The following is a 12,249-nucleotide window of genomic DNA, read 5'->3' as shown; positions in this document are numbered from 1 at the left end:
AAACCCGAGATTTGCATGAAATTATAATAAAGATCATAATGATCCGGCGTTATTAACGACCGGAAGTTCAACGTTTCCCGGCATTTTTTTTCCCCGTCCTTTCGTAAATTACGTTGATGAGAAGCACAGGAAATAATTACCACCAGCGAACGTTCTCAAGTCTTCGTTTTTTCCCCCGAAGATTGTCTTCGTGCTAATCCCGCCGGGCTGGAATAAGTATTGCGTCATGGCGGAGGGTTCACTCACTGTGTTTATTTTTGTGTGTGACACCGTTGGCTTGGGAACTCCTGGTGATGTAGCCATTGGTCACCATGTGAACCAGACAGTCGTACATTTATTTGTGGAGGGGAGTGATGTAAATAGTCGAGCTTGGAGGAGGGGAGGGAGGAGGGCTGAGAGCGTGTGGTATACCGTGTGTAATGTGGTGTAGTGTGGGTTGCGTCTGCTGACGGGAAGGCTCATGAGCAAGGAGAGTCGGCCGCCTCGCACGCCAGCCAGCAGCCAGCCTCGGCACCCCCTGGCCTGCAGTTCTGTAAACAAAGAGCACGTCGGTAACCAAAGGTCAGGTTCAGTACAGATCACGATATGAACGACATTTAAGCCCTGCTTACGGTAACTGAAAAGGTCAAGTCAAAGGCCACGTCACCATAACCCATGTGTGTACGTAACCTCGTACTTAGGGGGTTATCTATGGTCATATTTCAGTTACCTGTATACATACCTGCCTGTTGTTGGTTTATTTATCTTGTGGGGTTGCCTGGCTGGGGAGCGATTGTACCGTCGTGGTCAAGGTGTTGAGAAAAGGATTTTTATGTGATCATTTTCATGTATCAGGGGAAATGGACGAGGTTACGTCATGCACTATGCTTGGCTCATGGCTGGGGGATGGTCAGCGCAGGTCTCGTGGAGGTAGAGTGAGCGTGGAGACAGATATCTGTGGTGCCTCATGTAGTGGTGATTCACGTGTCCCCTGATCAACCCCCGTAGCGTCTTGGTCATCAGGCGTGGCGCTGGTAGAAGAGGTCTCCCTGGCTGAATATATAGGTTTTGCTTTCGACATCATTTTGAGCAGCGGCACGTGAAGCTTGCTTGGTCTCGAGGAAGCTGTAGTATAAGAACAGACAGGTGGAGTACTATAACATGGTTTACCCTGATGCTAATTCCATTGCCTCGTATCAAGTCCTTAACGTTATGTTCTCACTGATATTGTCCTGCGGATGGATTCTTGCTGCATAGTGATGTTAACAGCTGTTAATACATGGTATGACATGGCCTAGAGTAATGTATATTGACGCTGGTGTGAGGTGAATAATTACAGTGTGATGTCATCTTGTCCAGAGAGTTGTTTTCCTTACATGAAACTGTCAGTGATTACCTTCCGTATATGAACCTACCAGTGATTACTTTCTATCCATGAACCTATATGTAGATTCGACTCTTGAACCTACTGGTAATTGTGTGCCGCACATAAATCTACTGGATATTCCTTTCCTTAGATGAACCTGCGAGTAATTGTTTGCCATACGGGAACCCACCAGTAATTGTTTGCTATACGGGAACCCGCCAGTTACGCTGTCCATGATAAATATTGTTTCCAGTTATAAGCAAACACGGTAGTATTGCTGTAAGATGCCCAGACTGGTGATGCTTGCTGGTGTGGGTGTATCGCTGTGGGAAGGGTTCCCTGCCTTGTGTGTATTACCAGTGCTATGAGATGGTGGGGTGTGGGTGTGTGTGTGCGGGGAGGGGGGGTTAACAGTTTGTTGTTCTTGTATAGTACGTGTTTGATGGGGTATTGGTCGTTTGAGCTGGAGTGAGCCAAGCCAGGTTGTACCAGGTTAGCAGAGCCTGCCCCTCCCCAACCTCGGTCTGTGTACACATGTAAGGCCTCTCTCCCTTGTCCTCAGACCCCGTATATATTACCATCGTCGTCGGCATCACTCTGTGAAAACTGAGCCCTCGGATGATCTGACATTATAACACTGACTGCTGCCGTTACCATCCCCAGGATCATCACCATCACCTGGATCATCATCATCATCCATCACCATCATCATCACCATCACCATGCCAGTTTGTCATCATCATCATCACTGTCATTTTTAACACAGGTTTCCACATCAACTTGGGTGCTATCTCATTGTCGTGGTTACCTTCGTCGCCATCATTCATGTCATTATTAGCCACAGTATCATCTTCACCATCATTATCAGTCACAGTATCATCTTCACCATCATTATCAGCCACAGTATTCATCTTCCCCCTTCCAACAGTATCATCTTCACCATCATTATCAGCCACAGTATCATCTTCACCATCATTATCAGCCACAGTATCATCTTCACCATCATTTATCAGCCACAGTATCATCTTCACATCATTATCAGCCACAGTATCATCTTCACTCATTATCAGCCACAGTATCATCTTCACCATCATTATCAGCCACAGTATCATCTTCACCATCATTATCAGCCACAGTCATCAGCCACGTATCATCTTCACCATCATTATCAGCCACAGTATCATCTTCACCATCATTATCAGCCACAGTATCATCTTCACCATCATTATCAGCCACAGTATCATCTTCACCATCATTATCAGCCACAGTATCATCTTCATCATTATCAGCCACAGTATCATCTTCACCATCATTATCAGCCACAGTATCATCTTCACCATCATTATCAGCCACAGTATCATCTTCACCATCATTATCAGCCACAGTATCATCTTCACCATCATTATCAGCCACAGTATCATCTTCACCATCATTATCAGCCACAGTATCATCTTCACCATCATTATCAGCCACAGTATCATCTTCACCATCATTATCAGCCACAGTATCATCTTCACCATCATTATCAGCCACAGTATCATCTTCACCATCATTATCAGCCACAGTATCATCGTTATCAGCTGTTCTGCTGACAGTGTTGCTTGTGGCCACCGTTGTCCCTGCGCTACAGTGATGACTCGAGAGAAATATAAGGTAAAGGTCAAGGGTTACTGTAGAGGTCATGAAACATTTCACGATGGGAGTCGGGGTCAGAGGTCAGTGGTCAGATGTTGATACCTCAAGGCAGCCCCCAGTGGGAGGGTGAATGATGAATGGCTCTAATTTGCTCGACCGTTTAGCCTTAAACTACAGAGGCCGAAATATGCATTGTTTGAAGATGTGTCTGCCGTAGTAACATGGATTTACAGTATTTATCTAAATCTTGGACATAGTGTTATATATATATATATATATATATATATATATATATATATATAACACACACACGTGACTCCGTGTACTGGTTACCATTACTGACCATAGGTCAGCACGGACCTTCATGCGTTCTGCTATCTGGGGCGGCAGTTGGCCCACAGCTAACCCAGGTGTTCATCCTTCCCTCGGGAACTGGTCGATAAATGGGTACTTGATTTTGGCTGGGCTGTGTGTGTGTATATGTGAGTAAAGACATGGTGTACTACGCTAATCTATATCTCGTAGTCCGGTGTCTGGCATGTTGGCTGGTGTGTACCTAGGGCTGAGGTGTAGCCAGGTGTGTTCTGTGGATCTGGGGTGTAGCCTGGTGTGCACTTGGTAGCAGCCACTAGGGGGCAGGTGTCGACGGGGTGGAAAAAAGATGCAGGTAATTTTGTAACGCCAGGGAATGATGTATGGGTTTCATCGGCAACACCTGACATCACGCTGGCCTGGCTCAGGTACTGACGACAGATACCATGCTGCTTAGTTCGGTTAAGGACAACCCCAGACACCATGCGACCTGCATGGGGTGTGCAGTAGATTTTACCGGGGTTATCGGCACAAACCAATCAACGCTTAACCCAAACCCACCCTCACTTGGGCTGCCCAGAACCAACAAGCGACCTGCAACAGTTATATAAAAAGAGGAAGGGGTGGGACAGAGGAAGGTATGGTTCTAAATGGAACAGAGCTAAAGAAATTGTATAGATATGTGGTGAAGGCTTTGTGGAAGAGTTGAGTGTAATGTACCACCTCACACCACAACGTCATCACGCAGGATACACACCGACTTGTCTGAATCATTTTTAACGAGACACATTGTCCGTAGAGGATCGTCGGTACTGTCTTTATGTATGTGTGCTTCAGTGCACTTGAGTTCACCGTGACATATGCTCAGTGTTTGCCCATTGTTCTCTGTTGTCCCAGACAAGAGAATGTTGACCTCACCATATTTGTATTACAGTAAAGAAATTTATGAACATTTTACGTGCCAGTTAGAGAATTTTTTTTCTATAGCTAATGTACTGTTTTACTTGTTAATATTAAACGTTGTCGTGTTCATGTGTTGCCGGACAGACTTTCGACATTTTTCCCGGTAAAAAACTCCGCTTTTCGAGAGAGAGAAACGAAAATGTAAATAGTATTCCCTGCAAAACGTTATTTTAGAATTCGTCCCGTGAAGGTTATTTTCAATTTACTGAGCAAAAAATATTGTGACATTAAACCAGTGCAACGATGTGTTGTTGTTGTTGAATACTGAAGAAATGTTGGTGTCCCACCTGGGATGATAATATCACCAGTTTTGTCTGTATAAACACCAAGGGCAGCACGTGCTGGTATGGGTACCTGTAGACCAGACGGTGGTCATGAGACCAGAAAGACATCGCTTACTGTGGGGACTCCCGCTCTTACACCACCGGCAGCTCAGTGACTCTGCGTCGAAGGGAGAGGAATCGAATGAGGCCACACACAGAAACAGGCTGGAAGGATGGCCAGGGGCGCGCGCACTGGAGGTGTGTCATGTCTTGGTGGTCTCCCATACTTGTGCCCAGCCAGTCCAGTCTGCACTGACCTGCCTCCCTCACCAGTGTCCCTGTGGTGCCCCTCACTCCCACAGCCGGTATATCACAGCCACAATCGGTTCATTGCCGTAATTATTGATGGATCTGCCTACCCTTCCGTCCTTTCCCATTACCACTGGCGTTTCACGTCCTTCTGTTTCTGTCCCTTTTTTCTTTTTATTTCCTTTGTCAGTGACCGTCCTGACCAGGGGTGGAATTCAGTTCTCTGGTGATGCCTCGTCTCTAGCTGCTGCAGTCTTCCTGCAATCACCAGCTTCCCACTCTTGCTCTCTCTCTCTGGTCTTACCTCAGCTGTTCCCTTCATTCGGACCTGGACCGCAGCATTTCTCAAGAGTGACAAAGACTTAATCCTGCCGAATTCGCTGGTACCACAATTACGGTTTTCCCTCATTACATCTGAAATTTCTCTTAAAATGATTTCCTTTGAAGATTTTACTTCTGATTGGCAGTAGATTAATCTCCGATATTCATATTAAAAATGTCTTACCACAATAGAGAAGCGAATGTCTGTTCGGGTGTAAAACGTTCTTACTCTAGACTAGTCCACCTCATGTGGAGTATTTCACTCTACAGGAAAAATCTTTATTTCCTTCATATTGGACTTGGTTCATTCGGAAGCACTTAGCTTTATTACCTCGCCCTTCCTCATTTATTAGCATATATTCTCTCTCTCTCTCTCTCTCTCTCTCTCTCTCTCTCTCTCTCTCTCTCTCTCTCTCTCTCTCTCTCTCTCTCTCTCAACCAGCTCGGTAAGGTCACAGGGCACCGGACAGACGACTACGTTCCAAAAACTTATTTTTTTGTGTACACGTTGACAACTGGAGGATTCGTTGAGCTCATGTCTACTTCTTTCCACCTCCTAGATTGTGGAACCTTTATCTACTACGTTTTCGAAATTCCCGTCATCCGTTTCCCTTTAAGAAACACTTTTTTCTTTTTCACTAGAAGAACTGGTAACACTTTTTTTCTCCGAGTGGCCCTCATATTATTGGGGTATCAGGGCCCGACAGCTGCAAATTTGGCAAAAGGAAATTACGCCTGTTAAGGAAACCATTCAGACGTGTTCGGTAGCTCAGTAGCACCACATGCACTGTATTTTTCTTCTTGTGTCGTTGTGTACCAAGGCATTCAATGATCGCCTCGTCCGTCCGTCGTTGTAAGTTACCGTTCAGCCTTCAACTTATCGTAGATCATAACTTGGGAAGTCAAAAGCAGACACTCGTGAGGCTTTACACTATTGATTCCCCAGTATGTAGAGATCTGGATGACGTAAGACCCGTAACTTTAGACTTGGCCTGAGTTATGTCCTTTACGAGGCTTAACCTAGCACTTCACCTGGCTCGTGCTCAGGGTAAGGTTCCATCTGGTACTGGAACTTGATGCTGATGTGTTTCATCTCGAAAACAAGCGTTTCGCTCGTTCCTGTTTGCTTCTCAGTCCCCCTTGCTCCACTGCGGGCGATACTCAAGTGTTCCGTGAAGTTACAAGGCATCATTGATGGTCACGCACAAGCTAGGCTTGCTCTGTTATCCCCCCAAGAAGGTGGATGTGTTGTCTGTGTTCAGTACAGAAAGTGCGTCATGGCGTCACAAGTAATTACGCTTTTGTCTACGTTCTCCTAAGCAGGATACCGCCGTAACAACTGAAGGCGCCTCCATGATGTCATACAGCCAGGGTAATTACTTTTTTATGCTCTCGTTTGGTTTTTAGTGTTGCAATTTATCCGTCCGGTGATTAGTGGTGTGTGAGTCTTAGAAATTTTGTCAATTGTGGTGGCTTGAGGTATCGAGGTAGAACGTAATGCTGTTGTTTCGTACTTGCCATTTTGCAACCATTGTTCATAAAGTATCATGGTTTAGCTTGTAGTTAGTTAGGATGATTAGTAATAATTATTTAAAAGCCTCTTTGTGGTTTGTATCCTCCTTGTTAGGAGTAGTGGTGCTAGTACCGACTCCCACCGTCAGGTTGGTGAATACTCTGGGGTCAGGAGGTGCTGGCCCAGGGCAGTGACATGATAGGCATTCAATCCATGGGAGGCTGAGTCTGCAAGAGGTGAGGGGCTCGGCGAGACATGAAAGAACGCCTTTTTTTTCCACGTTGGAACTTCAGTCATGGACGAAATTTCACATCAAGGCCGGACCTTAATTGAAATATGGAGAGGTTAATGAAAGGAAAAAAGAGGTCAGATGAAAGAAATTACGAATTTTGGAGGAGGTGAAAAATCTGTCTGTTACAATGTGTCAGGTTATAGTTTTGGGGGAAAACCATGGGAGGGTAGAGAGTTCCAAAGCTTCGCAGGGGTAGGGAAAGAAACGGTTATTAAGACGGCCCACCCTTGAGTTGCCAAAGGGTACACAGTAATGATGTGACGCAGCAGCTTACCGAGTATCTCGGGAGCAAAAACCAAGGTAATACCTATTGAAGAGGTAAAGTGAACCACCATTGCGACGTGGGGGAAGGGTCAGGTTTAGACGTTATGAAGAAGGGGAAATAAGATGAGTGTGGAAGTGGAGTAAGATAGTCAGTACAGAGGGAGAGTAAGAAGGTGAGTGTGTATGCGGAGTTAGTGTGGAGCTGATGTAACAGCGTTAGTATGGAGATGAAGTGGATGAGTATGGATGAAGAGGTCATGAGGGTGAGGGGCATCAAGAGGGGGCCAGGACAGGATCGGTGGCCACACCACAGTGGCACGTCCGGCTGGTGAGTGTGTGTGTGTGTGTGGTCGCCTTGCCCTCCTCCAGGCTCTGGTGTTACCTGTGGCCGTAGCTGCAGCTAACTACTACAGCTACTGTAAACAAGTTAAACCTCCAAAGAGAATTGTAGTTTATTGATGCATTCGCACGTTACTGAGTTTAAACACTGCTGACTTGTTACCTCATCTGGAGACAACAAGGCAAGTAATTGAATGATCACAGAACAGTAATTAAGTGACAAACTTATGCTGTAATCAGAGACGTAGATTGGAGAGCTAAAGACCAGTTTGTGACTGTGAAAGATATGTACATAAATGGAATGTGTTTAGTGTGGTACAGACTGCGAAGACCCACCTTCCCCTGCCAGTGACTGTGTCAGGGGCAGGGGTCTGGTGTCGGTGCCAGACAACCCCGTAACTCCAAATATTTGCCTCAAATATTTCTGTAATGAGTAATGTTTAACTGAAGACTATATCAGGATCTCCCTTACGGTTGGCTACACTTCTCACAGTTGGACATAACTGTACACCAAGTAAACTCACAGTACATGTCGACTTTGTGCTGTGCTGTTGAGTGTAGGAGGGTCACCTGTGGCTCACGGGTCAGGACAAGTCCCTCCTGGCTTAAATCAAATCAGCTAATGGGAAGTTGGACCTAAAACCAACCAGTAGGGCAGCTGCCACTGGTGCGGTCTGTGTCCTCACTGCTCCTTTACCTCGCGCGTGAATGAATTGCCTCATAAAAGGGGTCCTGGGATTACAAGGCTTCGGGTTATACGGAGAGAGAGAGAGAGAGAGAGAGAGAGAGAGAGAGAGAGAGAGAGGACGGTTGGTAAGAATCCCTGGAGGCTGGGCAGTCTAACCCAGCATCAGCTGATCCGTCCTGCCCCGCCCACCCACACCCTCCAATGCCTCCCCTAATTGTGGTGGGTCGGGGGGAGGGAGAAGTTGGTACTTTGAAAGGGTGCACAGTTCAAGGGTCCCAGCCTTCTGTGTTGCACAGTTATATTTGAAATATTTCAGTATTTTTTTCTGTGGCGGAAAGTTATAATGTTGCCATAAAAGATTTTAATGTGAGAAATGTGGTGTTCCACAGGTTGACCCAACGCTGCATCATGCATGAGAAACTTCGGCAGGTGGCACGTTCTTCCTACACCTTGAGCAAGAAGTCATTTCCGACGAAATTATATCATCGTCAGCGGGCGAAAAAGAGTACATCATTATGGCAGAGTGTTTACACTGTTCATAAAAATCAGTGGGCCCATAGATGTCTTTGGTTTTCTACGAATCGTCCACAGAAATGCGTGGAGGAAAGCGACAGCTCGCGAAACGGATTTTCTCTGGGCACCGATCATACACGGAATGTGATTGTGTAGACACTATATTATCATTCTTATGGATATCCGTTATAATATCCATTTTTATTATTACATTATAAGAATTGATCTTTTTAGATATGTACAAATGTGTATTTAGAATGTAAAAATTATTTCAAGTTATATATCAAGGAAGATAACATGTTCACACCGTCAACTGACCCTCGAACGAAAACAAACATTCACGAGTGGCAGCAGAGATCACAGTGGATATCTGCAATTTTTCTGTAGCCATGGTTTTACCCAACGCCTTTTCGTTTTCTTCTTTTTCAACTCCTTGTAACACTCAGGCAGTTCAGTGTGGCAATAGTCAGCAGGCATTGTTCAGGCTCCATCATGTTGGACTGTTACACCAGAATCTATGGGCTGGGATGGTGGTTCTCTTTGCTGTGTGAATAGAACGGGTGGGTGGGGGAAAATCCACTGAAAACTGTGTATCCCATTGGTATCTATGTCTAGTGTAAATGTACCTTTACCCAGACCCGCCACAGAATTGTTTTACAAAGATCCCAGATATTTTGTATTGGGTGTTCTTCACAGTTGTCACCTGTGGTGTGTAGTACTGGTAGACACTGTTGAGACGTCTGGACGTATTTTGTGTTTCCTTACATGTGGAAATGTTCGTTTTCATCCGTGTAAATAAGGCTTTCGCGATGGACAGCTATTTGATGTCTCTAATGATTATAGGGCTCAGATTGTACGTTACATTGTGTATTTATGTTAGCTTGATATATAAGATTAGCAGGTGTTGGCAGATGAGAGTTCTAAATGTTGTTGTTTCTGTTGCAGGTGTGGCAGGTGTGGGCGTAGTGAGCCACACATTAGGACCACTAGACGGCTCCCTGTACGCCACCGTCACTAAGAAGCGTCAGCCTCCTCCCGCCTCGCCGCACTCGCCCGTGTCACCCCACGCTCCTTCAGCCTATACGCCCTCGCCGCACGGCTTGGTGAACGGCCGTTACGCCGCTTCTATCGACTCGGGCATCGCCTCTAGCAACTCGGCGGGCGCGGCGCCCGTCTCACCGCCAACGTCTGACACTTCCCAGACGTCAGGAGAATCCCGCGGCACGGCGGCGGCGGTGACTACGGGGAGGGTGGGTGCCGGGGGGGCGCCTCCCCTTGTGGATGCCCGCCAACTGGATGAGCTTCTACAGGGTATGCTCCTCGACATCCAGAGCATCCCTGACCTCCGCCCCGGCCAGACTCCTGCCCCCGACATAGACTCAATCCGCTGTCCGGACTTTAGTATGGCACCCAAGACTGAGGCACGGCCTAGCGTGGCACCCCGGTCCTCGGGGGAGGCCATTATCCACCAGTACGGCACGCAGGTCCCACATTCCCCCGTGAACGGCCACAGCGGCTCTACCACCCACGACTCTCTGCTGGATACTTCCCTTAGCACCACAGCCGAGGACCTCCCCTACCACGCCCGCACTGACAGTAAACCCTTTAGTTACGGTGCTGTCACTTCATCTCCTCTCTTAGAGAGACGCCGCACAGCTTCTGAAGGTGGCGGCGAGGGAGTGCAGGCGCCTCCCTCGCCATCTATCCATCGCCGGAATTCTCGAGAAGCCCTTGGTCAGCCCCGTCCCGGGCTAGAGTCCCCGCGGTTGGTGCGACGCATGTCGGGTAGCGTCGGGGGTAGCCCGGGCGATGGCGCGGGTGGCACCCGACGGTCACCGTCACCTTCGCCGTCACCAGAACCTGGGAGCCGTGGCGGGACCCTGCAACGGCAGCGGTCGCAGACTCTCACCACACGCATCATATCCGGGGGAGCCGACGTCACGCCCAACTCTACACTCACACGCTCGGAGCACACAAGGTCCGCCTCCAGACTCGATGATTCCCTCGACATTTCCCTCGAGCCCCACAGGTGAGTGAGTCTTGCTGGATGGTGTTCATACAGGGTTACAACTGTGACCTTTTCTGGGTCACGTTCCTCATTGACCCGAGTGTCACGTAATACACACGGAAAACATCAGCAGGTAACCTCATTGAACAACTTGCACTTTGATCTTTAGGACGGAAGTATCTCTGACTTCCCAGTCGAGTTTGTGTGTGTGTGTGTGTGTGTTCCCTTCCATAGGTAATTTTTGGCCTCATAGATTGCAGTGCGCCATTTGAGACTGGTTTCACTGTTACTCTCCAGACTGGTTCTGTTTGTAATTAGATTTGAGAGAGCCTTCAGCAACTGTGGTCCATACCCAGACTGGAACTCCATGTCCCAGTTCCCCTTCGGGAAGGAACTGTTTTGCTCTGACTAATCTATGTTAAACTGATCTCCCAAATAGATCGAATTGATCAGGCGATCTTATTTGTGATCAAGTAGATTGAATTGACTTGCCAAATGTTTTGAATGACAAACACTTTCCACGGTGGTCGTCCATGGATGTGATCCAGTGACATTCAGGTGGATGGAGGTCGTGACTTGTGCCACGTACACTCACGACTGCTGATCGTGACTCGGCATTTCTCTCTGACGTGAACCAGGCGCCCCAGAATCTGACACCCCTTGCGTCGTTAACCTGGCTGGCCTCAAGTGTGTGGAGTGCAAGGGAGGGTGTAAAAGCTGTCCGGTCGTTAGAGTCACTTCCTGGTCATCGTTTATGCTGTGTGTGGGTCATCATGATAACTGAACATCTTGTAATAATTAATACAAAAACGTTGTGTCTGTGAGAGAGACATGCTGACGTGATGTGACCTCGGAGACCGAGGCTATTCCTGCGCTCATTGTAATCGATCATTGTATTGCTTGCCGTATCATTATACTTTTTGTCTTCTGGTGAAAGAGATTTAGAGTACAAAGAATATTGGGGTTACTTTCATTTTCCAGTGTTGGTGTGTACATTCGGCTGTTGACTGATGTCTGATTAATCCAACCGGTAAAGTCAGTCGACAGTGTCATGACTGTCACGACCTGGCTGCCTGTATACGTACATACCTGCCAGGCGAGTACGGCTGCCTCCTCTCGCTCGCTCCCGGGGAAGCCCCTGGTTTTACCTACCATGAAGCCTAGCCTACCAGACTTGCAGGATGTGGGCTGGAGCCCATGACCCGGATCATCATATGATATGCTTGTTAAGGATTTGAAAGATAGATTATTGTACTGATGATAGGTTTAAAGACTAGATTATTGTACTGATGATAGGTTTAAAGACTCTTGAAAGAGTTAACGATTCAGGTGCCCGAAGCTCACTTGCCTGGTCCGACGCTGTGGCGAGTCTGGAAACACGTTGCATGTTTACTAAGGAACTTCTGTCGATTTTTCTTTTCGTATCGACTTGGCAGTTGAATCTGTAATTACTTCGTCACTGCTAAGCTCGGAAGAACGTCGAA

The 12,249-nt window shown here is 47.2% G+C and overlaps 1 protein-coding gene across 24 annotated transcripts in view; it reads left to right on the top strand.

Annotated features, from left to right (window-relative positions):
- Window positions 1-12,249, top strand: part of by (focal adhesion protein tensin) — a 1,595,780-nt gene that overhangs the window by 1,458,951 nt on the left and 124,580 nt on the right. For all 24 annotated transcript variants that reach the window (XM_071662733.1, XM_071662731.1, XM_071662715.1 and 21 more), the window contains one exon: window positions 9,703-10,786. In XM_071662733.1, the coding sequence (XP_071518834.1) occupies window positions 9,703-10,786 (1,084 nt within the window). The remainder of the gene's footprint in view (window positions 1-9,702; window positions 10,787-12,249) is intronic.

This window comes from Panulirus ornatus, chromosome 6 (genome assembly GCF_036320965.1).
Source record: "Panulirus ornatus isolate Po-2019 chromosome 6, ASM3632096v1, whole genome shotgun sequence".
NCBI lineage: Eukaryota > Metazoa > Arthropoda > Malacostraca > Decapoda > Palinuridae > Panulirus > Panulirus ornatus.
The sequence above is the reverse complement of the archived record's forward strand: the minus strand, read 5'-3'. Positions and strand labels throughout refer to the sequence as shown.